This window comes from Aplidium turbinatum, chromosome 1 (genome assembly GCF_918807975.1).
Source record: "Aplidium turbinatum chromosome 1, kaAplTurb1.1, whole genome shotgun sequence".
In the NCBI taxonomy this organism is placed as follows: Eukaryota; Metazoa; Chordata; class Ascidiacea; order Aplousobranchia; family Polyclinidae; genus Aplidium; species Aplidium turbinatum.
This window is the reverse complement of record NC_137472.1, coordinates 12678723-12701169: the sequence shown is the minus strand read 5'-3', so window position 1 is coordinate 12701169 and position 22447 is coordinate 12678723. Positions and strand designations below refer to the sequence as shown.

At 39.9% G+C, this 22447-nt stretch overlaps 2 protein-coding genes across 2 annotated transcripts; one reads left to right on the top strand and one right to left on the bottom strand.

The window, feature by feature from the left end:
* Nucleotides 1-1185: 1185 nt before the first annotated feature.
* Nucleotides 1186-8160, top strand: LOC145771956 (glucose-6-phosphate exchanger SLC37A4-like). Its single transcript, XM_082583733.1, has 5 exons — nucleotides 1186-1565; nucleotides 2291-2744; nucleotides 3419-3500; nucleotides 3770-4018; nucleotides 4717-8160. Exons 1-5 carry the CDS (start codon nucleotides 1186-1188, stop codon nucleotides 4914-4916), a joined length of 1365 nt encoding a protein of 454 aa, XP_082439859.1. The 3' UTR covers nucleotides 4917-8160.
* A 5334-nt stretch (nucleotides 8161-13494) lies between these two features.
* LOC145778239 (uncharacterized) lies at nucleotides 13495-19092 on the bottom strand. The gene is made up of 2 exons (XM_082589732.1): nucleotides 15627-19092; nucleotides 13495-15365 (listed from the first exon to the last, which is right to left on the bottom strand). The coding sequence occupies exons 1-2, from the start codon at nucleotides 19090-19092 to the stop codon at nucleotides 13495-13497; spliced, it is 5337 nt and encodes a 1778-aa protein (XP_082445858.1).
* Between the last annotated feature and the right edge of the window lie 3355 nt (nucleotides 19093-22447).

Genomic DNA, 22447 nt, shown 5'->3' with positions numbered 1-22447 from the left:
AATATACCTGTTGAAAGCAAAACCATTCATGTTTACATCAATTCAACAGCACGTCAACTTGAATAAATTTAAAAGTTGCTGACACCGTAAACAGCCCTTGAAAAATAGTTACGGAGAGACCTTTGATTAAGTTTTCGACTTGACATTGCTCCCTTTCCACTACAATATCGCAACTTATGGCTGACCAGTTTTCAAGTTTCAATTGGCTGTAATACGCCGTGTTGCAGATGAAACAAAAGACGCGCATATTCCCTGCCTTTGATCGGGTTTCTATGGCAACGGTCGTGTGTGCGCCATGCAGTTTGCGCGAATCCGTTGTTGTGTTGATTATGCCGCGTGTGCGCAATGCGGTTTGTACCAGCCCTTGTTACGTTGGTTAGTGGTTACCTCGGGCCGAGACTTCAAGTTCATTTTCACAGCGAGCGATTCACTGGGCACCCCAATTCACTGCAGTGCAGAGGTTTCGACTTTCGAAAGCGACATCAAGTTTGTTTGCAAGCTCATAAAGCTAAACGCACGCTCCGTCTACGTAGCAAATTATGTTGTTTTTGGGTGCATTCAACATCTGATGACATTGAATCGAGGCAAAATAGTAGATTTTTGCTATGTCTCAAGCAGCAAAATCAGTCATTTTTACATTGATTCAACGTCTGCAGACGTTAAATCAACGTAGAAATGACAGATTTTTTTGTCTGGGGTGTGATTGTAGCATCGCTACTCGTTCTAGTGATTATTTATCGCGAAGCTGTTGCGGTTTGCATTTAAAAATGTTTTTCTGTTGCCGATCGCTAGTTCATCTATTGTTTTATGTATAAATGCAGCATAAAAAGTTGCTCCCACGCAGAAATATGCGTGGGGGCCAGGCCCCCACGGGTTAGGCGCCTATGGCTGTGGCTATATTTCCAATAAAGGTGCCAGATAAGGTACTCGGCCCTTATTTGAGAAAACTTTGAAGACAAAAACTTATGATTTTGAAAATTTTGAAGACCTGGGCAGCAACTATGGCTACCAGTACCAATATGTAAAAATAGCCACTTTGTATTGTTGTGAAGTTCTAAGATATAAAATATAATTGTTAATTGTATTTTTCTGGGAAAGAATGAACTGGAAAAATTCTGTGTTGCAGTCCTTTTTTATTTATTTGTTACTTTTGGGTTTTTGTTAGGATGATTTAATAAAACCACCATGAAGGTTTTAGGTATAGAATCATGGCATCAGTTCAATGTGTTTGTCTGTTTATATGTGGGATATATGATCTACATTTTGAACAGAAAGTCTTTTCTGTTTTTGATTCCAACTATTGTTGAAAAAGAAGGAATTGACAGCAATACCATTGGAACTGTTGTAACTTGCATATCAGGTGCATATGCTATTGGAAAATTTATTGGTGGAATTATGGTGGACAAACTGAGTCCTCGTATAATGTTTGCCACAGGCCTTGTATTAAGTGGCATTCCGAACATTATTCTTGGTGTCTCTGCGTCTGTGTGGTTTCCAATTTTGTCATTTTTCAATGGACTAGGTCAGGGCCCAGGATGGCCAGCCTGTGCTAAGTTAATGCGAAGGTAACTAGAGTTTAGGTTGTGTTTAATTATATATATTTATTTATTTGTATTTTGCATAACTCAAAATGGCCCATAGTACAACAAAATAAATATATTTGTTAATATTTGTTAAAAAGTATTTGTTATATTTGTTATGGCCCATAGCCATAACAAATATATGTTTCATGCTGCATCAGAATGCATGCTCTGGCTTTGAGTTGGTGCTCTGGATAAGAAAAAAACTATGTAGTTATTATACTGTGTCAAACTTATAAACTGTTTTTATATTTTTAACTTTGTGTTTTCACTGAAATTATAATGCTCATGAGAGGCCAGTCAATTTATTTTTTAAAGATAAATGAATAATGCAATAGAGATAATGCATATACAATTGTATAATGTATATACATATAATATATGAGCACTGTATATTTCATGGTACCATCATTGTATGATTTATTAGTTATATGATAATGAATATATTGGCCCTTTCAAATATATGTACTAGGCTATTGTACTGTAGAATATCTTTAAAATGTCACATCTTATTTTTCAAATGTCAAATCTCTTTCAACATTTTAATTTTAAATCTTATTTCTAGTAGTATTCTGCTATACCTATATCTAGCTTTGACTGGTTAGATATATACCGTAAGTATTTTTTTAATTTCTTGAAACATTTTCAATTAAGAATGTTTTTTATATCATATCTAAGTATGTTTTCATACCATATTCCTTTATTTTTAGCTGGTTTTCTTCAGACGTCTTTGGTACTTTATGGAGTACACTTAGTACGGCTATGAATGTTGCAGCTAGCCTCGGTCCTTTGCTTTATTCCATTTATACTGCAAGAAATGATGGTGATTGGAGATCTGTGATGGTTTTCTGTGGAACTGTCTCTTGCGGCTATTCAGTAGTATCTTTGATGGTTTACAAAGACACCCCTGAGGAGGCTGGCTTAACATTAAAATCTTTAAGTGACAAAAAGTCTGATAATGGTAAAACAGAATTGAAGCAAAATGGGCAAAACATTAAATCAGCTGAAAAGGGCACTTCATCGAAAAGGAAGCCGGAACCAAAAAAGAACATATGGAACAGAATATTACTAAGCCCATATACTTATGTCATATCTTTTGGATATTTAGTATCGTTTGGTTTAAAAGCTGTTGTGACTAACTGGAGTGCTCTATATATGATGCAGGTAAAGTATACTTTCTTCTTTGTTTTTCCAGGCTAACTGGTATAATAAATATGTATGGTTGGCTAACTTGGCTACATTTGAATATGAAGACTATTGAATTGTTTTCAGAATTAATGTAAGCCAAATTCCAATCAAACAATTCTCCCCCATAAATTTTTTCAACACCAATCAGGAACTGACGTCAGTGTAATAGGTGTACAATACATCTGTAGGTACATTGCACATGTAAGTGTTTTGTCCATTTCAACAATAGGACTAGCCTTGGCTTCGCCATTAATACCAGCTGTAGTTTTAAACACCCTTTCTATGAAGACATCTCATATGGTTTAATCTCTCACCAAATTACCTGAAGCAAGTTGCCTTGTTCTCTGTAGCAAGTGTATACTTATGTTTATTGCTGTCAAATCTTGCCACACTCGGCTGCTGAGATACATCTTGTATTTTCATTTCATAGATAATGCAAGTTCATCAATTTATTGTTTCTGTTAGGAAAATAATGTGTATTATAAACTTGTGCTAAGAAGAATATCAAACGATTCAAACAGATTGCACATTTTTTGTAATTTGTTTATATGTACATATTTTTTTCTGATATTGCAATGTTGTTTACACCTAATAGAGTCAAAAGCGACACTAGATTTTGGTTATATGAAATAGCATATCCACTTATTTAGGAAAAAGAAGCAACTTCATTTCAGACTGGAATATTTTTGGCTTATTTGGAGGTTGGTGGGGTGTGTGGGAGTCTAGCTTCGGGTAAAATTTGTTTTTGAGTATATCACTTTTATGCCTTGATTTTTTATGCACCGTTTCAAATACAAACGTTGATCATATTTTTGCACAATTCAAAGACAATAGTTAAATCAACACACTGAAACCGTTCGATGTCCGTAATGCTGGAGAATCATCCACATTTGTAAAATAACTGTGTGCTACAAACGTATTTCAATGTGTTGCAAAAGTATTTTTTATAAGTTATAACCATCATTTGCAGTTCAGCATTATCATATCGCTTAATTATTAAGGTTATGGAAGTGACTATTTGGTTGCTGTGTTTGGCTTGAAAAAGAGAGGAAATCCCAGACACTACATGTACAGCGTGTGGTATTTCTTATTGTTCGTTTTTATGTTCTTGCTTCGTACCACTGTGCACGATGTGAGCACCCAACAGCTGTCCACGCTTACATTGGGGTTCCTCATAGGATTTGTTGCTTACGGAAACTTAAGTTTGTCGGGCGTCCTTACGATGGAAAATGCAGCGGATGATTTGACAGGTCAGTTCGTGATTTAAAAACAAAGCACCAAACAAGCATTTTTACAAAAATCATTATGTCACTAATCAAGTTGACAAGACAACATTAAATTATGGGTTGAGGTGGATACTATGTGAAAGTTGATTTTCAAATCTACTTTGTTCAATTGAAAGCGAAATATTGGGTAATGTTTGTGGAAATGAGTCAAAATATATATACTTTCCTTTTACCGTCAGCTTGTAGTTAAAGAAAATTAGCTATTGTTATTTGAAGCCAATATAAAACAATCAATACTGTACTACAAAAAGTGCTCAATGCCAAGCAAAAACGCCAAACAGAGAAAATTACATCGTCATCAAATATAGAATTACTTTCTAAAAATTCTACAGCCTGTTTCACCCTAAAAGGGGGGTCATCAGAAGGTCTTTATTCAAATAGAATCTCACAATCAAAAATGAAATCTCAATCAAATAGAATGAAGTCAATATATATTTTATACACCAAAAAGATCCAAACTAAACGTTCAGTTTGGTATTAATTATCTCAAACACATTTTTTATGCTGAACTTACCGATTTAGTGTGGTAGTCTTCTATTTTAAATTATTTTATCAAAGCACGCTTTCTTTTGGATCATCGGTAAAGTCATAAAAGACCATATGAAACGTTTAGTAACAGAGTTTTGTTTTGCAACCTTTTTACTATGATTGTTACTTCGCAGGTACAGCTCATGCATGTTGTTCACTTGCTGGTAACATTGGGATGATGTTATCTGGCCTACCATTCACGATGCTCATGAATGCTATTGGATGGGATGCTGCCTTGCGTCTGTGTGAGCTTATATCCTTGATTGCCGGCGTGGTTTTTGTTGGAGTTCAAAGCATGCAATGTCGGATTGGAGATGCTACGAAAACAGATTGAAATGTTTCGTTTCAAAGGTTCGTTTCAAAGATGCTATAGTTTCTTCAAGTTCTTGAGTCCCTTGAAAAAATCCCGAGACCAAAAGTACCCCCTGGGCCGGTGGATCTGTCAACGCTACTGGAGTAGATATAGGCTACCGTTAGCCATTTTTCATCGTATTGATTGTTATGCATCTATGTGGAAATTTTAATAACTTTTCAAATGGAAGATGTTTGATGCTAGAGAAGCGTCAACCCAGAAATGTATAAATGCTTCATTCGTTACAATCTTTACTTGCTTTTTTCCTAATTGTAAAAGAAATAAGTGTGTTATTTGTCTCCGAACCGTTTAAAGATTATTATCATCTCTAGCGTTGTGTATTAACGCTTTAGTAGTTGGCATTTGTATATGAAATCCCCATTGTCAAAGAAATCTTTAGTTTTGTTTAAACCCTAACTGGGGTTTTCGAAAATGCGTGTAGTTATAATATTAACAACAACATTCATATAGCGCCACACTCACAGTGCAAACTATGCTTTTGGCGCTTTACATGACAAAGGCGATAAAATAATACGGTACAGTAATTTAGCAAGTTTGATTACATTTACATTACCGTACTTGAATCAGCTAGACCTGGCCTTGAGCCCTCTTGTGACGTATGAATATCATTGATGTACGTATACTTGAAACGTTACGGACTTAACTAATGTAGATTAGAAATCTGCCCGCGATTTTTCTTTCGCTATCATTTATTTATTGGTGAAAGGTCATCTGTAAATAGGAAATCTCTAGAGGTGTAACTGAGCTTTAACTTTGCAACTTTGCTTTAACTCATACGACGAAGAAGAACTTTGCAACAGAGTTTCGATTGGCCTGCTAATGTGCTTGAGCAAAGCTTTCACAAACATGTTTTAAGGGGCCCTTTTTAAGGATAAGGGCGGCGGTGGCTTTTTATTTTTAAGTATCTGAAATTTTATTTTTTTAAATGGAAACATCTGCGGAAGAGCCTTCTGCTTTCAATTTTTTAGCAATTTTTACAACAAAGCTTCATTAAACTGGAAACTTGATTACCATTCAGAGTAGAACTTGTTAAACTGTGGGCCAGTACGAGCTAACTTCTAATCGTGTCGTCTTAATATTTCCTAATTACATTGATACCGATTTGGTTGACACTTAATCGTTTTAATTTATATTTGATTTTTGTGTTAAACTACCATACAGTATATCTTAATCAGACATTTTAAGTCAAACATGCCTATTACAAAACTTAACTATTTTAAACATTTTTGGGTCTGTTTTTTTAGGTCGCTTGCCTGCTGAATAGTCTCAATTACTGCTTCAAGGTGTTTTGTTTAAGCGAAATGATTATTTTAACGTGGTGCTACAAGACGCCTTAACACAGGGGTCGGCAAACTTTCTGTACTACTGGGCCAAATCTACAAACTTCCGGTAACGTGCGGGCCGCATAAATTTCAACCTATCAACAATCGCATCAATGTGAAGGATGATGTTGTTTCTGTGTCATGGCCAAGGTGTTTAAATCAACTGGCAACTTTGTTGATGATATTTGCAATACGTCATTCAAATGACGATCTGACAGGCGAGTGCGAAGTTTATTCTTTGCGTAATTCATTTTTCAATTTTGAGAGGTTTTGTAGCGTAGGCTACATGGGAGTTACCGAGTAATGTCGGGAGTCGGGACGGACACATGTTAAAGGGCTTTTTGTTATGATATAAAATAAATTCATGCGTACATAATGATAAAACTTTAGTTTATGCACTAAAAGTAAGATCGTTCGAGGGCCGCAAAAAGTTTGTCCGCGGGCAGCATTTGGCCCGCGGGCCGCAGTTTGCCGACCCCTGCCTTAACACATGCTTTCATATCTGTTCATTGAAGTGTCTTGAAGTCGTCGTCGTCGTTCGTATGAAGCAGAAAGTTTGTGATCAGCCGAATGGAAGGACTTGGAGCCAACTTTTCGTCAGATCGTCAATTGTGCGGAGGCCTGTTATTCCATTGGGAGGGGAATAGATGGGACACCCAAAGATGATGTGGTTAGCTGTTTGCTCCGTCGCAACCGCACTGAAAACTCCAGCTCGCTGATTTCAGCACGTCAGATGCCTGGTCCGAGGAATTGAGCACTGTGCCAAAAATAAAGTCTCGCCTCACTCTATTCGATGTCTCTCCTGCCTCTTCACTCCCACTTGGTTCTGAACTTCAGAGAAGGGAGTGGGTGACACTGAACCGAATAAGAACGGGAGTTGGCCGCTTCAATGCTTTTTGACACGCTGGGGCATAAGGGACTCTGCTGCTTGTCAGTGCGGTGTCTTGAAGTAAAATGCCATCAAGCTTGGATAGGGCTGAAGTTTTTGAGACTGCACCTCCAACAAATCAGTTTATTTAACATCGATTCAACATCTGCAGACGTAAAAAATGCACATGTTAAAAAAGTTGTTTATCTGGCAGTGTAAGTCTATTCTGTACAATGAGCAAAGCGTCGATAGTTTTTCGGTGAAATTGATTTTTTCTGTGATCCTTGTCTTTGTCATACTGATGATCATTTAAAGCAGGGGTGACGAATCTTTTTGCGGTCGCGGGCCACTTTGTCAATTACACATGAGTTATCAGGCCACACAACTTTTTAATCGTGACGTCATAAATTGAATCGACCAATAATACAAGGTGAAGTTGGTGAATAGTATTTTCACAACTTTACCTTATAGCTTTCCTATTTTCTAACTTTAAACCCTGAAAGTTAGTGTTTAGGGCAAGAAAATAGCAAAGGAAAGGTGTACCAGTGAAGGCATAAAACAGCTTTGAGATGTCTTTAATACATGAGCGATTGTCAAATTGTTTTGCGGGCCGCACAAAATTCTTTGACGAGCCGCAGGTTCGTCACCTCTGATTTAAAGGGTATTATGTTCATTGTTATAGGCAATTTATTTTTTGCGATTCGCAGCGAAGCTGTTTGCAGATTTCTTGAATAGTTTTAATTTTCACAGCCAAGTTTTTTTTTATCAAAAATCATCTCGTATCGTATGTTTCTAAATTTTTTGTGCGCATATTTATTTTTCATAACAGCTGCTTTTGCTTTTAACCAAGTTAATGTTTACCATAAAAAGTAGGCCAACTCGGTAAGTGCAATATGTTTGATTGTTTGTTGTAAATTTATAACTTGTGAGGTTTTCAATCTGTACAGTCTATTTCAACAAAAGTTCGTGAAAAGGTTGCTTTGCTGATCATGAAATATATATTAACCAGGTATATACACTGCACCTTTCCTTCATTTCAAACTCAAGTGTCAATCTGGCGACACTGCAACAAAAACAGGAAGATTTAATTTACGAAAACTTGGTTGCTTGGTCTTGAATCTTTATCCTCGTACTGACAAAGCCTTAATTATTGATAGGGGATTCCTGGTAGTTTCGCTAGCCTACTTGTAGAGGCTTTTGATGCAGGGCCGCTTACCGAGATTGACAGAGTAAAGTTTCCAATTGTTGAATTATTCTATGGTTGTCTGGGAATTATTCCATCCACTAGATGACTACGTGCTGCTGAATGGAGAGCAGTCCTGAAATGCACACCCGAGAGCCGAACCAGCGCTGTGTGATCTTGAGTCGAGCGCGTGACCACTGAGCTAACGGGGCGGACAACTTGCAATATCCATGTAACTTGTGCCATTTTGCGGTTTGATATTCGGCTGTCAAATGGAAGATAATGGTATTTCACCAATTTCCTTCATGACAATTCTTCAGTTTATAAATCTGATTGTTCAGGCAGTGATGTTTTAGCTGCTTCCGTAGATAAACTTTGTAGCCTACCTTTTTTTACGAGAAAACTTCAGGATGAAGCAGAAAACAGTTTGTTTGTTTGTTTCCTCGCCCTACCAGCGACTTCCAGATGGTGTTAGCCAATATCAACCATCATCGTCTAAAACCGGTGCTTTAAAAGCTGCTTCGTATCAAGTATGGGACACTCATGAGGCCTTGGCTTTCATCTGCGACCAAGCAGGGATTTCATCATCATTTTATTGAAGAAACGACAATGTTTATCAAATTCAACATGCCCTGGACCAGGTCTGCTTTACCCTACTTTGGTTCGATGGTCTGTCAGATGTTCGGCTGCATCGTGAGGTGTGAGAGCCCTAGTTCGACAACGCTCAAGATCATGCGGGTGTGTTTTAGGTAAAACACTTTGTTTGGAAAAGTTTGGCTTCGCCCAACAAAATATCACACCCTTTAATTAACAAACTGAACTTTTCATTTCATTGTTTTAGATTCAGAGAACACATAGGCCTACTTTCTAATTCTAAAAACAATGGACCTAATAGCTTACAGTTTTTTTTATATAACTTTTCAATTTTTCTACGGCGCACCTAGTAATCCTTTCATGGCGCACCGATGAAGAAGCGTTCTTTCATAATGCCATTTCAACTTCGTTATAGAAAACACGTTCTAGGGAACGTTCAAATATTACGTAACGCTTTTTTTCCGAATTTTTGACCCCCCCCCCTCCCCCATGTAACGCCAACGTAACGCTTTTTTCAATCCCCCCCTCCCCCATGTAACGCTTTTTCACTACGAATTCAGCACAAAAAACTACCATTCCGTACTCGAAAGCGTTACGTAACGTTTTGCTTGAACCCCCTCCCCCCGATGTGACGCTAACGTAACGCTTTGCATAACCCCCCCCCTCCCCCTCGAAGGCGTTACGTAATATTTGAACGTTCCCCTAGGTGAAATATATTTACTGTAGCCTAATTATTCATATTTCGAAAACACAAGCATTTCAAAATGCGAGTCATCGAGTCCTGCCCACTTTGGCTTCAGCACGCCTTTTCCAACTGAGAAAAGTCTCCCTACCGTAGCACTGGAAGGAAAGGGGAGTTATACTTAATGAACATACGGTTTAACTCGCTATTGGGAAAGCTCAAGAACTTGCTTCTGTCCGCAAAAAAGACCTCCACAAGTGACTTTTCCGTACGGACGTTGCATGAGATGCCACCAATAACACACCAAAAAATTCATCCTCGGAGTTTAGATTTGTGTTGGAGTCACTCTTGTAGCCTATTATTTTGATAAAAAATCTCCAAAATCGAGTTTTATTTCACTTTAAATTGGAAAGTAGCGGGATTGCGACTGATAGAATGTAGGCTAACGCCTCTCCGCTACATCATAAAAAATATAGCGCCGTTAGCCTACTACTGCCGCTACTCCAAGTAGCCGAACATAACTGTAGCGCTGCTACCGTTATCAAAAAAGTAGCGTGCAACTACCTACCTCTGCCTAACTCATAAACAATAAATAGGCTATAATTTGTAAACACATCGTTTCACAAATCAGCACAATAGGCTACGATGCCTTGCAACATTCGACACAGTTTAGTCTTTATGCATTACAGATTATATGTTTCTCGGCAGCTGCTGCTTGCAGCAAGAATAAACAGCGATAGACACCGTGTTTCGCACATGAGATGAGGCTGGGCTCGTCAGTAGGTATCGCACCGTAATCTTGCCACAGGGGCTCCGGACACTTCCTGAGAGTGGAGGGTTAATTTAAGCGGGAACGGTGTTTTGACATCGACAAGGGGCTTATTGGATTATTGCATCACTTATACTTCTGGGAGGTTGCCCCCTTCTAGACCCCCTTCGCACTACTGAAAGCTTCAGTTTCTTGTAAAGCGTGGTAGGAGATATGTTTCGCGTCGAAGGCGCAAAATTGTTGATTTTCAGCATGATTTAAAATTGGTGCAGTTGACTGCCACTAAGCGTTATTAAAGTACTGGTAGGATAGCCTACATACCGCATAACATTTTTAGTCAATTTTTAAAGTGAACTGCTGTAAATTTTACTGTAGACCTACCGTACTATGCTGTTGATAAAGTTGTAGCCTACTGAAGAGGGTTCCATAGCCTACCCGAAATCGCGATATACAACAGAAGAATTTCAAAGGTCCTGGCTTAACAGCCACTACCAATCATTTTCTTTTTCTGTTTGAATTAACATGTAGGCCTACTCTAAAAGATCGTCGTTAATATTATAGTAACTTAGGCCTATTCAGATTTTTCTCAAATTTATTGATGCTTTTGTATCTGCTTTACGCGGATCCCCGATTGACTATACGTTGATACGGGTTTAAAGTAATCGCCCCCAGGGCCGGATTTAGCTGATGGGGGACCCGGGGCACTTTTAGATCGGGGGCCCCCCTGCAAAAATTTTTTCGCACCTACGGCGCGAAAAACCGCCTCTGCGTCCACAGTAGCATCAATCCAGCACTGCACAGCATTTTGCAGAAACTTCAAAGGCTGAAAGGAAGAAAAAATAACACAAAATCACATTTTTTCCACGTATGGGGGCCCTTCAAAAGCCGGGGGGCCCGGGGCACCTGCCCCCCCTAAATCCGGGCCTGGTCGCCCCTTTTTTTTTAATGAAGTCATTAAGTTTTGTTTTTTTACATGCAGATTTAAGTAAGTTTAAGTGATTGTTGACCCCCATATTCCCCTCTCACACCCCTAATACTTCATAATTCAGAAAAATTTTAAACCAATGTTACAAAAGATTTTTTTTGTTAAAAAAATAATAAAAAATGCTGAAACGTTAAAATGATTGAAGGGAATGTGCCTCCCGTGCCATTTATACGCTACGCTTACTGGGTCTAGCACATGACGTACTCAACAGAGGCCATGTCATCGTGCGTGCTGGAGTCTAAACTGGAGGCGAACATGTTTTCATGACTTTGACATACGGTACCATATTGAAAAGATATGTATAAAAAGTTGAAGTAAACGTTTTTCACCTTAAATATTTATCTTATATGAAAAAGTTTGCTAGAAAATCAATTTTTAATTGTATATTCATTCGCCATTTGCGCAAGCATACTAAAACGATGCAGAGTTGCCAGGTGTGAAAACCCCAACAGATATCTGTGTGCTTTAATCGGTACTGTCCCGTTGTTCTGTTATTGAATTTGCACAATTGTTTTAACATACCCTTCTTTGAACAGGAAAAATCTACAAGAACTATCTTTACTTTTCAAATACGCAGAAAAGTCTTAGTTTTTAAAATACTTTTTTTTCTTTCAATTTTAATATAATTCCTATGTGATGAAACTTTACTAAACGTTTCATTTAGCAGCTTTATCTGCGGTTTTTATAATTTATATATTGAACAATTTTTTTGATTTTACTCAGCTTTGTTTTGAAAATTGCACTCCTTTTCATGGCATTTCCTTTAAAAAGTTAATTGTTTTAAACTTCTGGCAACACTGATATTGTGTTCAATAATTGAATTAGGTTTTGCGGTGGTTTTTAAAGTGCTTGCTGTTGAAATGTTATTTAGGGTAGGATATTTGGATAAATGAAATGTTGATTTATTGAAATACTTGTCTAAAACGTTTTTTGCCTAGACTGGATAAAGTGCAGGCCTTACTTATTAGAAGAAATGGTGTATTGAAAACGACAATAATAAAACGAAACAAACAGTTGCTTACCGAATTCTTACATATTCCCTAGTCACTCCAAATCTCCAGTTCTCCAGATTTATAAAACAATGACCACTCCAGTCCATGCCAAAACGTAAAAAGAAAAATCAACTAGCAAAAATTGTTAATGCATGGCCGGGTCACTCAAGCATGAAAATAGAATGGAGCAGAGATACAACAATAATATTAAATGGGCGGGGAATCGTTTCTAACATACCCACCCCCAAAACCAGAGTTTAACAAATGAGGGTTTTACCACTGTAAAACGATTACAACGAAGCAAAATACAAACCAACTAATTGCCACAAGGTGGCCAAATAAACGACAATGAACATGAATTATGCAAATATCGACCAGAATCAAAAATATTCGCGGTTAGCAAGGATCACAATTGCAACACAAAGGCTGGCTTGCATTACACACAAACTTAATAGAACATGCATAACAGTAGCCTACAGAAGGACATCGAAGACACGCCCAAGAGGAGTTAAAAAACCCTTTTGACCAACATGCTTAGCGATTGCTAAAATTAAGCACAAAAACATAAGTCTACCGACAACTGGAAGTCAGCATAAACGGATACACGAAAAACAAATGATAGCATACATGGTACCAGTGGCAGAAGTGGGGATATGGCATAAACAAAAGCACACATACAACCTAATACTGCACAATGCTATGACCAGCGCAAGTGACATTAACGTCAGAGCAAAAGTAGGCTACCAGAAAAAACACGCGACTGTTAAGTCGAGTCGTGATAATTAAGCAATGAATTGACAAAACACGAAAAATAATATCGCACATAGCAAAAGCATTAGTAGTGAGACAGGTGTGTGAAATAGTCAGACCAAAAACAGAGCTAGACTGCTACAGTGTAAATAACTGCAGGATGCAAATAGAAACAACACTATTAATGGGAGTCAATAACACAGTTATGGCAGAACTGCTGGATGCAAATGCATCGACGACGCCGCGCTAGCTGCGGTAGTGAGGAGCACAAGAATAATAATAGTAAAATAAACACAAACACGCAATACAATTCAAATATGAAACCTAAGCAGCATGAGCAATGTCAGTTGTGCAATCGTGCCAACCAGCCAGCCTAGAAAACAAAATTGTCATTTTAAAAGTCCATACTGCCCTCTAGCAGGCAGATCTTTCTGATGTCGCGAACAAACTCTGTACCGTCAGCAACCTTTACTCGCACGCGTCTGACAAGTTTATTAGTGTCCGGCATAACTTCCTTTACAATAGCCTTGGGCCAGTGCCCACGTTTAGTTGCCTCGTCCGTTACCAGTACCAAATCGCCTGGTTTCAAGCTTGGAGATGTGCCAAACCACTTTTGTCGGGGCTGCAACAGAGGGAGATATTGCAACAGCCATTGTTCCCAAAACTTGTTTGTGAGGTATTGGGTCTTTCTCCAAGAGCGTCGATAACCGTCAGCCTTCATAAAAACATCTGGCGGTAGGGTGTCACAAGCTGATCCGGTGAGTATCATACTTGGAGTCAGGGCTTGCAGATCATCTGGTGACGATGGGAGCGAAGTGATGGGACGATCGTTTAAAATTCTTTCAATCTCTGCTACCAGCGTTAGAAGGTCGAACTCATCCAACGTAGCGTTTCCTACCAGCGACCGCATCAATTTTCTTAATAAACGAAAAAATATTTCGTAGAAGCCGCCTTGATGTGAAGCACGCGGAGGGTTGAAGTGCCAGTTCGTTTCATGCCGAAGTAAGGCATCGGTGACTTTCTTTTGATGGAGGTTCTTGAGTCCTTGCCGAAGTTCGCGGTCTGCAGCAACAAAGTTTCCTCCGTTGTCACTGTACAGATCAGTAGGACAAACGTTTCTACGGCTGCAGAATCTTCGGTAGGCTTGAATGAATGCACTTGCCTCCAGGGATTGCACGACCTCAAAGTGCACAGCACGGGTCGCCAAACAATTAAAAATACAAACATATCGCTTAACACTGCTGCGGCCGCTCTTTACCATCAATGGACCAAGAAGGTCAGTGCCAGCAGCTTGAAAAGGAATGGATTTGTTTACGCGTGGAGCAGGTAAGTTGCCCATCTGCTGTTTTCCGGCGGTAGCTTTCCAAAAACGACAGTTCATACAGGAATGCACGACCCTTTTGACAGCTGATCGCCCTTTGACAATCCAATAACGGGAAGCAATGGCGGTAAGGACTTGTGAGCATCCCATGTGTCCTTCTCGTTCGTGATACCTCATGATCACTAGATCGGTGATTGGGTGCTGATATGGGAGAATGATCGGATGCCTTCTTCCGCTTGACAGAGAAGATTGTTGCAATCGCCCACCAACTCTTAACGTTTCGTTAACAACATAGGGGTTTAGGGACTGTAGCTCCTTCAAAGCCACATGCTTCTTCAACTGCAGGTCGGACACGAGTTCCACCGGGGCGTCAAATCCTGGGTGGTTATGGAGAACTGCGAACACCGTCGGGTATGCTTGATGCTGGGCGGCTGTGACAATGGCAAGTTCAGCTTCGTCCATCTCCTCGACACTGAGCGAATCTGTCTTAACAGTCAAGGAGTCATCTCGGCATTTCCTTTTCAGGTACAATTTGAAGCGAAGCAACCATGCAACCGTTCTTTGCAGATCGTGGAAATGCGAGTAGCGGGTAAACAACCGACAGAGAGAGTCTGAGTCCGTAATCGCGTGTTGCTGAGCTGAGCAATGTTCAATGCTTTTAACCTCTGGATCGTCTGACGAAATTCCGCCAACAAAGTCGGGCTGGTTTGGCCAATTGCTCGTGACATCATGCAAAAACTTAGGACCATTAAACCAAAGCTTAGCGGTATTAACTTTATCAGGCCAAACTCCCCGAGACGCGAGGTCAGCGGGGTTTAAAGTAGTCGGTACATAATGCCATTGATTGACACTGGTAAGCATGTGAATAGTGCTCAGCCTATTAGCCACAAAGGTGTGGAAACGAGTCGAAGTATTATTAATGTAACGCAGCACAACAGTTGAGTCTGTCCATAAGACAACACAATTGAATTTAAAATCACACTCCGTCAGGATAAAATTGCAGACTTTGGCAGCGAGCACAGCAGCAGTGAGCTCCAGGCGAGGTACGCTAACAGGCTTTAATGGAGCCACTCGAGCCTTGCCAAATAGAAAATTACAAATTACTACAGAATCATCATAAAACACTTTAACATAAAACACGACCCCATAGCCACTGGTACTGGCATCACAAAAACCATGCAATTCAAAGCGGATAGCACATTTACCAAAAAGAGTCAGGCTTCTAGCGATGGAAACACATTCAAGCTCTGGAAGGGCCTTTAACCAAGCTTCCCAATTAATGTTTACTGGCCCAAGGCCATTAAGGGGTTCATCCCAATCAAGTTGAGCGTCACATGCCTGCTGCAGGAGTTGCCTAGCAGGTAAAATGAAGGGTTGTATTAGACCTAGTGGGTCGTATGTTTGCGAAATCATGGAGAGAACGCCTCTCCGGGTGTTAGGCTTTTGTTGGATACTCACCCTCACCTCCATGCAATCGCTCGCAGCATTCCACACAACACCAAGGGTTTTCTGCGTTGGAAGCTGGCACTGAGGCAAATCGACCTTCGACGCCAAGTCTTCCTGCAACACAGAACTCAAGACCTCTGCACTGTTAGACAGGAATTTAGTTAAATGGAAGCCGCCACTTTGTAATAGTTCACGCAGTTGTTGTATTAGTTCGATAGCCTGATCCGGCGATTCACATGAATGACAAATATCGTCAACATAAACATTTTTTAAAACTGTGTTAACAGTGTTTTGATCAGCACCTGCTTCATTGTCTTTGGCAGTCATCCGAAGTGCGAAGGCAGCACAGCATGGCGACGACTTTGCTCCAAACACATGAGTTTGCATACGGTAGTCGACAGGTTCCCGCTTGAGATCATCGTCCGGATACCATAAGAATCGAAAGGCATCCCTGTCTCCTTCGTCTACACGTACTTGGGAAAACATGGCCTTAATATCGCCCACAACAGCGATCGGATGTTGCCTGAAGCGAAACAATGTTCCTACAAGGTTATTGGTGAGATCTGGGCCATGAAGCAGCTTGTCATTTAATGACACGCCTTTAAACTTCGCGCTGCAGTCGAAAACGACTCTAAACTTGGCCGCATTGGTCGTGCAGTGATGGGGCACATAGCACGTCTTCCCTGGTGTGTCTACCACACCAGTTTCAAGTGGCACAGCATAGCCACATTTAACATATTCCTGCATTTTATCACGATACTTATTGAATAACACCGGGTCAGTAATAAATCGGCGCTTCATTCCCTCTAGGCGCTTGAGTGCCATAGAGCGATTATTGCACAAGTCCGGGTCTTCATCCTTCCACAACAGCCCTACAGAATAGTGTCCATCCACCTTCTTCACCGTGTCCTGCATGATCTGCAGAGCACGTTTATCCTCAATTGAAGGACAGGGGGCCTGTGGCTCATCGATGTCATTAAAATCCTGCAACAATACATTTAACATTCTATCGCAAGACTCCTTTACGCTAAGAAAGTTTACCATTACTGGTGAGTTGAGTTGCCTATCGCCACCATCTTTCCCATAAATGGTCCAACCCAGAAGAGTGTGCAGTCCACATGGTTCTCCTGGTGCGCCAGTACGAACTTCCTGCAAAAGATAAGCCTGGTGAAGATCGCTGCCCAATAACAACTCAACCTTCCTATCTTTTAGTTCAGGGAACTTTAAGTCCTCCAAATGACTATATGCACTACTAAGTGCTTCGGTGGGAATACTGTGGCTGACATCCACAATCTGGTCCATCACCAGAGCATCTGCAACGGAAAACACAGCCTGCTCTTCCATTCCCTGCACAGCCAAAAAATCAATTTTCTTGTCATGAAAGGAGACAGCATTGGTGGTCAGCAACTCCACATTGCTTTTTGTCGCAGCAACCCCTAAGCGAGATACGAGGCTTGAGGAGCATAGACTGACGCTAGAACCTTCATCGATAAAAGCATAAGTATAGGTATAGTTGGAGGGGTCCCCAGCCCATACCTTAACTGGCAAAACCTTAAAAATTGTTGTCCCAGATGTTGCTGGCACAGTTGCGGACGTTGTTGCTGAGATGCCCTTCTTCAGAGCAGAGGGGCTTTCCTCTTCCACACGGTTTACATGCAGAAGTGAATTATGCCTCGATCCACACGTTGCACAAGATTTCTTAAATCTGCAATCAACCACTCTGTGGCCTGCTCTCAAGCAACAAAAACACAGTCTATGCTTTTGCACCAGGGTTCTTCTTTCTGCAACAGGCTTTTGTTTAAACATCTCACACTTCCATAGGGCATGCGACTCTGCACACAAACAACAGGACTCTTGCTTATGGTTAGCAGATTGGGAAATCTGCTCTTGGGTTGTGCAAACCGAAGCACGCTTGTAGCCACCTTGCGGATTAGATCGAGCCATCGTTGGTTGTAGAGCTCTCTTAACATCTTTGCCTGGTTGCATAAGATGGCCATATTGGCTGTCGGCTCGAGAGGCTGCATCCTCGACCAAGACTCTTAAATCGCCAAACGTGGCACAGTCCGATCCCAAGTGATTAACATTAACAAACTGCTCCTTTAACTTATAAGGAAGTCGCAGGAACAGCCGTTGAAGCACCTCATCACTGTTTAAAAGATGGGACTTACCCCAGCCATCGAAACTGACTTCACACTTATACATCTTGTCGCAAAGCTTTGTGAGGCCCGGCGCATCCCACTCTGAAATAGGGGGTCCTTGCAGCAAATCTTCCTTCACTTTGGCCATGAGTTTTCCAGGGTTGCCAAACCTTTTTCTCAATCTATCCCATGCCATTCCATATGCTCTTTCACTATTTTGCAAGCAACTCAGGCCAGAAATTACTTCCAAGGCCTGGCCTACACAATTGTCCTCCAAAAAGGCGATGCGATCTTCAAAGCTTAGATAGTTTGACTCAATGTATCGTTCAAAACGCCTTTTAAAGTTAAAGAACTTTAACACATTGCCGTCAAACTTCTCCAGCGACAACCGAGGACCATGAACATTTTGAAACCCTGCACTGAGCTGGGGTTGAGGCACGACGATGGGAAATTCACTACTATTATTAGCTTCAGTGCGAAAGGGAGATGTGTAAGGATTAAGAATATTACTAGCACTACTGCTGCCCTGAAGGATACCCTGTTCTGCTTTTACAGGTGGTATCTTTACACCACTCTCACGGGGTGTCACGTGACTGCTAGACTCAGCAGCTTTGCCTGTGTCACTGCCTGCATCCATAACTACCGATGATGTTTGATGTGACACTCGCTTGGATTGCTCTCGACAGCTTCGAATGAGGGTAGAGCATGCTTCAAGCAAACCATAAATGCTTTCCCCCATACGGTTCATCCTAGATTCTATTGAGCCTGATTGCTGTGGTTTGCATTTGAGTAAATCTAAACGTTTAAGGGAGAGCTTCCTTTGAAGTTCAAGGCATCTTTTCTTTACCTCCAAAACTTCAGAAGAGCTCAGGAAATCATCACTTGAGCATAGCTCCATGTCGATGGAAGTTATGCCAAGCTCGATTTCAACCAGCTCTTGTTCTAACACAACAAGACCTGGCAGCTCTTCGCTACTGTCATGTTGACCACTAATATTAGAGGCGGCCTCATGCTGCTCTGTTGAGCCACTAGCATAACCATTTGGCTTACTCCGTCTTGGAGTTTGCTTGGGCTTTTTACGAGCCATAATTAACACACAGCAATATACAAGCTACAAAAAACAAAATCTGTATGGTACTTATTACCTTTGGTGAGGTGACAATTGACCTTCACGATGTTACGGAGAATGTCAGTAAGCAACCTACTAAAATTACAGGGTTTAACGGTAACCAGTTCTACCTGACTAGAACAATGGCCTGACAGAGTACAGGCTTAGAAGCTTCAATCTTTGGCAGACCTGACAAGACTGCCCAAAGTGAAGATCTATTTACAAAATTTAAACCAAGTTTACAACGTGGCGGGCTCAAAGGCACAAACCAAAAAATGAATCCTTGGCAGACCTGAAAAGACTACCCTAGGATAACAAACAACTAGTTACAAAGTTCAAAGAAACTTTACAGCATGGCAGGCTCAAAGGCACAAACCAAAAAATGAATCCTTGGCAGACCTGAAAAGACTACCCTAGGATAACAAACAACTAGTTACAAAGTTCAAAGAAACTTTACAGCATGGCAGGCTCAAAGGCACAAACCAAAAAGTTAATCCTTGGCAGACCTGAAAAGACTACCCTAGGATAACAAAACAAATTACACAACTAGCTAAAGTGAGCTAGACAAAGGCACATACCATAAATGAATCCTTGGCAGACCTGAAAAGACTACCCTAGGATAACAAACAAATTACACAACTAGCTAGAGTTAACTAGACAGGCATAACCTTGCACCAAGCAAAGGTATGTTTTATAAATGATGTCTAAAACGTTTTTTGCCTAGACTGGATAAAGTGCAGGCCTTACTTATTAGAAGAAATGGTGTATTGAAAACGACAATAATAAAACGAAACAAACAGTTGCTTACCGAATTCTTACATATTCCCTAGTCACTCCAAATCTCCAGTTCTCCAGATTTATAAAACAATGACCACTCCAGTCCATGCCAAAACGTAAAAAGAAAAATCAACTAGCAAAAATTGTTAATGCATGGCCGGGTCACTCAAGCATGAAAATAGAATGGAGCAGAGATACAACAATAATATTAAATGGGCGGGGAATCGTTTCTAACAATACTGGCCATGCAAACAAATATTGAGTACCGAGGCTGAAGGCTAGCTAGCGAATGCCGGTAGCCGCGTCGGTTTTGGTAAAATAATGTTAGGCTACTTGAGGGCACACCCAGAAGTGTTATGAAATTGTGTGAAAAGTAACTTACTGTACGGTACCTTTGAGAATGATGGGAATTGTTGAGGCTAGCTTTGTTTTTTTCCAAATTGGTGTAGGGGAGACCGGGGATAGTTCGGACGCGGGGATACCTCGGATAAGGCATTTGACGTCACAGTAGAGTATTGTTAAATCACGTTTACCAAAGCTTTGTGGCTCCATTACAAATCATGATAAAGTTTGCAAGTATGTCTAGTTTTCTTAGAAAGTTGAGGCCGAAAAAGTAATTTTATCAGTGATATCAAGATTTTAAAATTGTACGTGTAAGGTCATAATTTCGTTGCAGTTAACCAAAACAAACTTTTTATTGATTGAGGTTGTAGTTAGAAAGCTATACTCAGATAAGCAAGTGATGATTTTGACCAGCAGTTAATCAGGTAGCCATATTTTCTTCATTTACCTGTAGTCACGTGGTCGGGGATACTTCGGACACAACGGCCGAAGTATCCCCGTGGAAAAAATCAAACTTAAACAAAATCTTATTTTCAGATCTTTTGAATAATTTATTGGATTTTAAAGACATAATGGTTCGGACATAAAAAGAAAAACAAATATTCTGTATTAACTGTCAAATCATCTCAAAACGTCTGCAAAAAATTGCTGTCCGAGATGACCCCAGGCATGTCCGAAATTACCCCGGTACCGGGGTGACTTCGGACATTTGAGGACCGTAGAAATTATGCTTTTTATAAGCATTTCAGGTTTTCTGAAACAAACGATACTCCTATCCTTTTTTGGCAAAGCTTTAAGGTTTACAACAAAATAACATTTACGAACTTGCTGTGTAATTTAAAAAAAATATGGGCTGTTTTCAAAAAATCGTCCGAGCTATCCCCGGTCTCCCCTAGCTGTTTTTATTTTTAGTGGAGGTGTAGTATATTAAACGCATGATTGCAGGGTCAGCCTTCAGCTCTTGAGCCTAAAATTGCTTGCATGGTCAGTACTTCAAGGTCGCCATGGCTCAGACAAATCTAGAAATCCTATGCAGCATTTTGAAATTCTACTTTAGAAAAATAATTGCTTGGTCTGGCTAGACTTGTGCAGGCTAATACTTTGCTACACTGTAGAACAGTACAGCAAAAATGTGGCATGAAGGCACCCAGGAATTAAGAGACACTCTCATTTTCGAACCTGGTTTTAAAATTTTGTTGCAGTCTAAAATACCCGATTGTTCTATACTGTGCATGTAGTATAAATAGGAATAGTCTAATGTGGTATAAGAAGGAATAGTCTAACAAACGCTTTTAAGTTTGTGTGCATTAATAAAAATTTAGTCTCCAATTTTGAGACCAGCAAAGTTTTTAAAAAAAAAAGCAAAACGTTAACATGTTTAGATTGTTCTTATAAAAACTGTGCATTTAAATTGTGCTGCTTAAAGTTTGATAAGTTGAATTTGGTCAGTTCATGCGGTCTCAAAGCATCATTTGTGACCTTAATTTTGTCAAACTTGTGCCATTGCAAAGTGTAGCCTATAGTTAGTGTAGGCATAGTTTTCATTACATCTTCATTTTCATGTATATTTCAAAGTATGTTAAGAGGTTATTTGATATTTAATTAAGATGGGTAGAAAATGTTGTGTGACTAATTGCCATGGAAATTATGATGAGGCAAACAAAGAAACAACTTTTCGTTTATTTCGAAATCCTGAAGAGAAATATACCATATATGCATATACCAGGTGACACAGTTTGCCAATGGGTACTTTATGGTTATATCATATTTCATGAAGTTGTTAACCACTGTTGCAGAACCTCGTTATGTCGTGTTTTTCACTTTATATCAGATCAATACCAGTTATCTGTGAACAAAAAGTATGCAGCTACATTGGCCAATATTATGTTTAAAAATTATTGTTGTCTATTTTCACCTGTATCAGAAAAGGAAGTAAAACAAAAGATTTTAAAACTTATGCATTAAAAACTTGTTTTTTGTTTGTTTTTCTTTGTTGTTGAGACTTCTGTAAGGACTGTTATAGAACTTCTTTAAATGTCCATTTTCAGTCCTGAGAAGTCCTTGCACTGATATTATTTAAAGTTGTCGTAACAGATAATTTTTTCGTTCATTATCTAAACTAAAGTAGCACCACATTAGTTGCGCAACCAGGGGGGCTTGGTTTAGCCCCCCCCACTTTACTAAAATCCTGGTTGCGCTACTGGTCACAGTCCTT

Coding starts and splice junctions, on each gene's coding strand:
- LOC145778239 (XM_082589732.1), bottom strand. CDS start 19,092: ATGGCTCGTAAAAAGCCCAAGCAAACTCCAAGACGGAGTAAGCCAAAT. Junction 15,366..15,626: donor TAGAAGCCTGACTCTTTTTG/GTAAATGTGCTA, acceptor TCTTATGGACAG/ACTCAACTGTTGTGCTGCGT.
- LOC145771956 (XM_082583733.1), top strand. CDS start 1,186: ATGAAGGTTTTAGGTATAGAATCATGGCATCAGTTCAATGTGTTTGTC. Junction 1,566..2,290: donor TGTGCTAAGTTAATGCGAAG/GTAACTAGAGTT, acceptor CTTTATTTTTAG/CTGGTTTTCTTCAGACGTCT. Junction 3,501..3,769: donor GTGTGGGAGTCTAGCTTCGG/GTAAAATTTGTT, acceptor TTAATTATTAAG/GTTATGGAAGTGACTATTTG.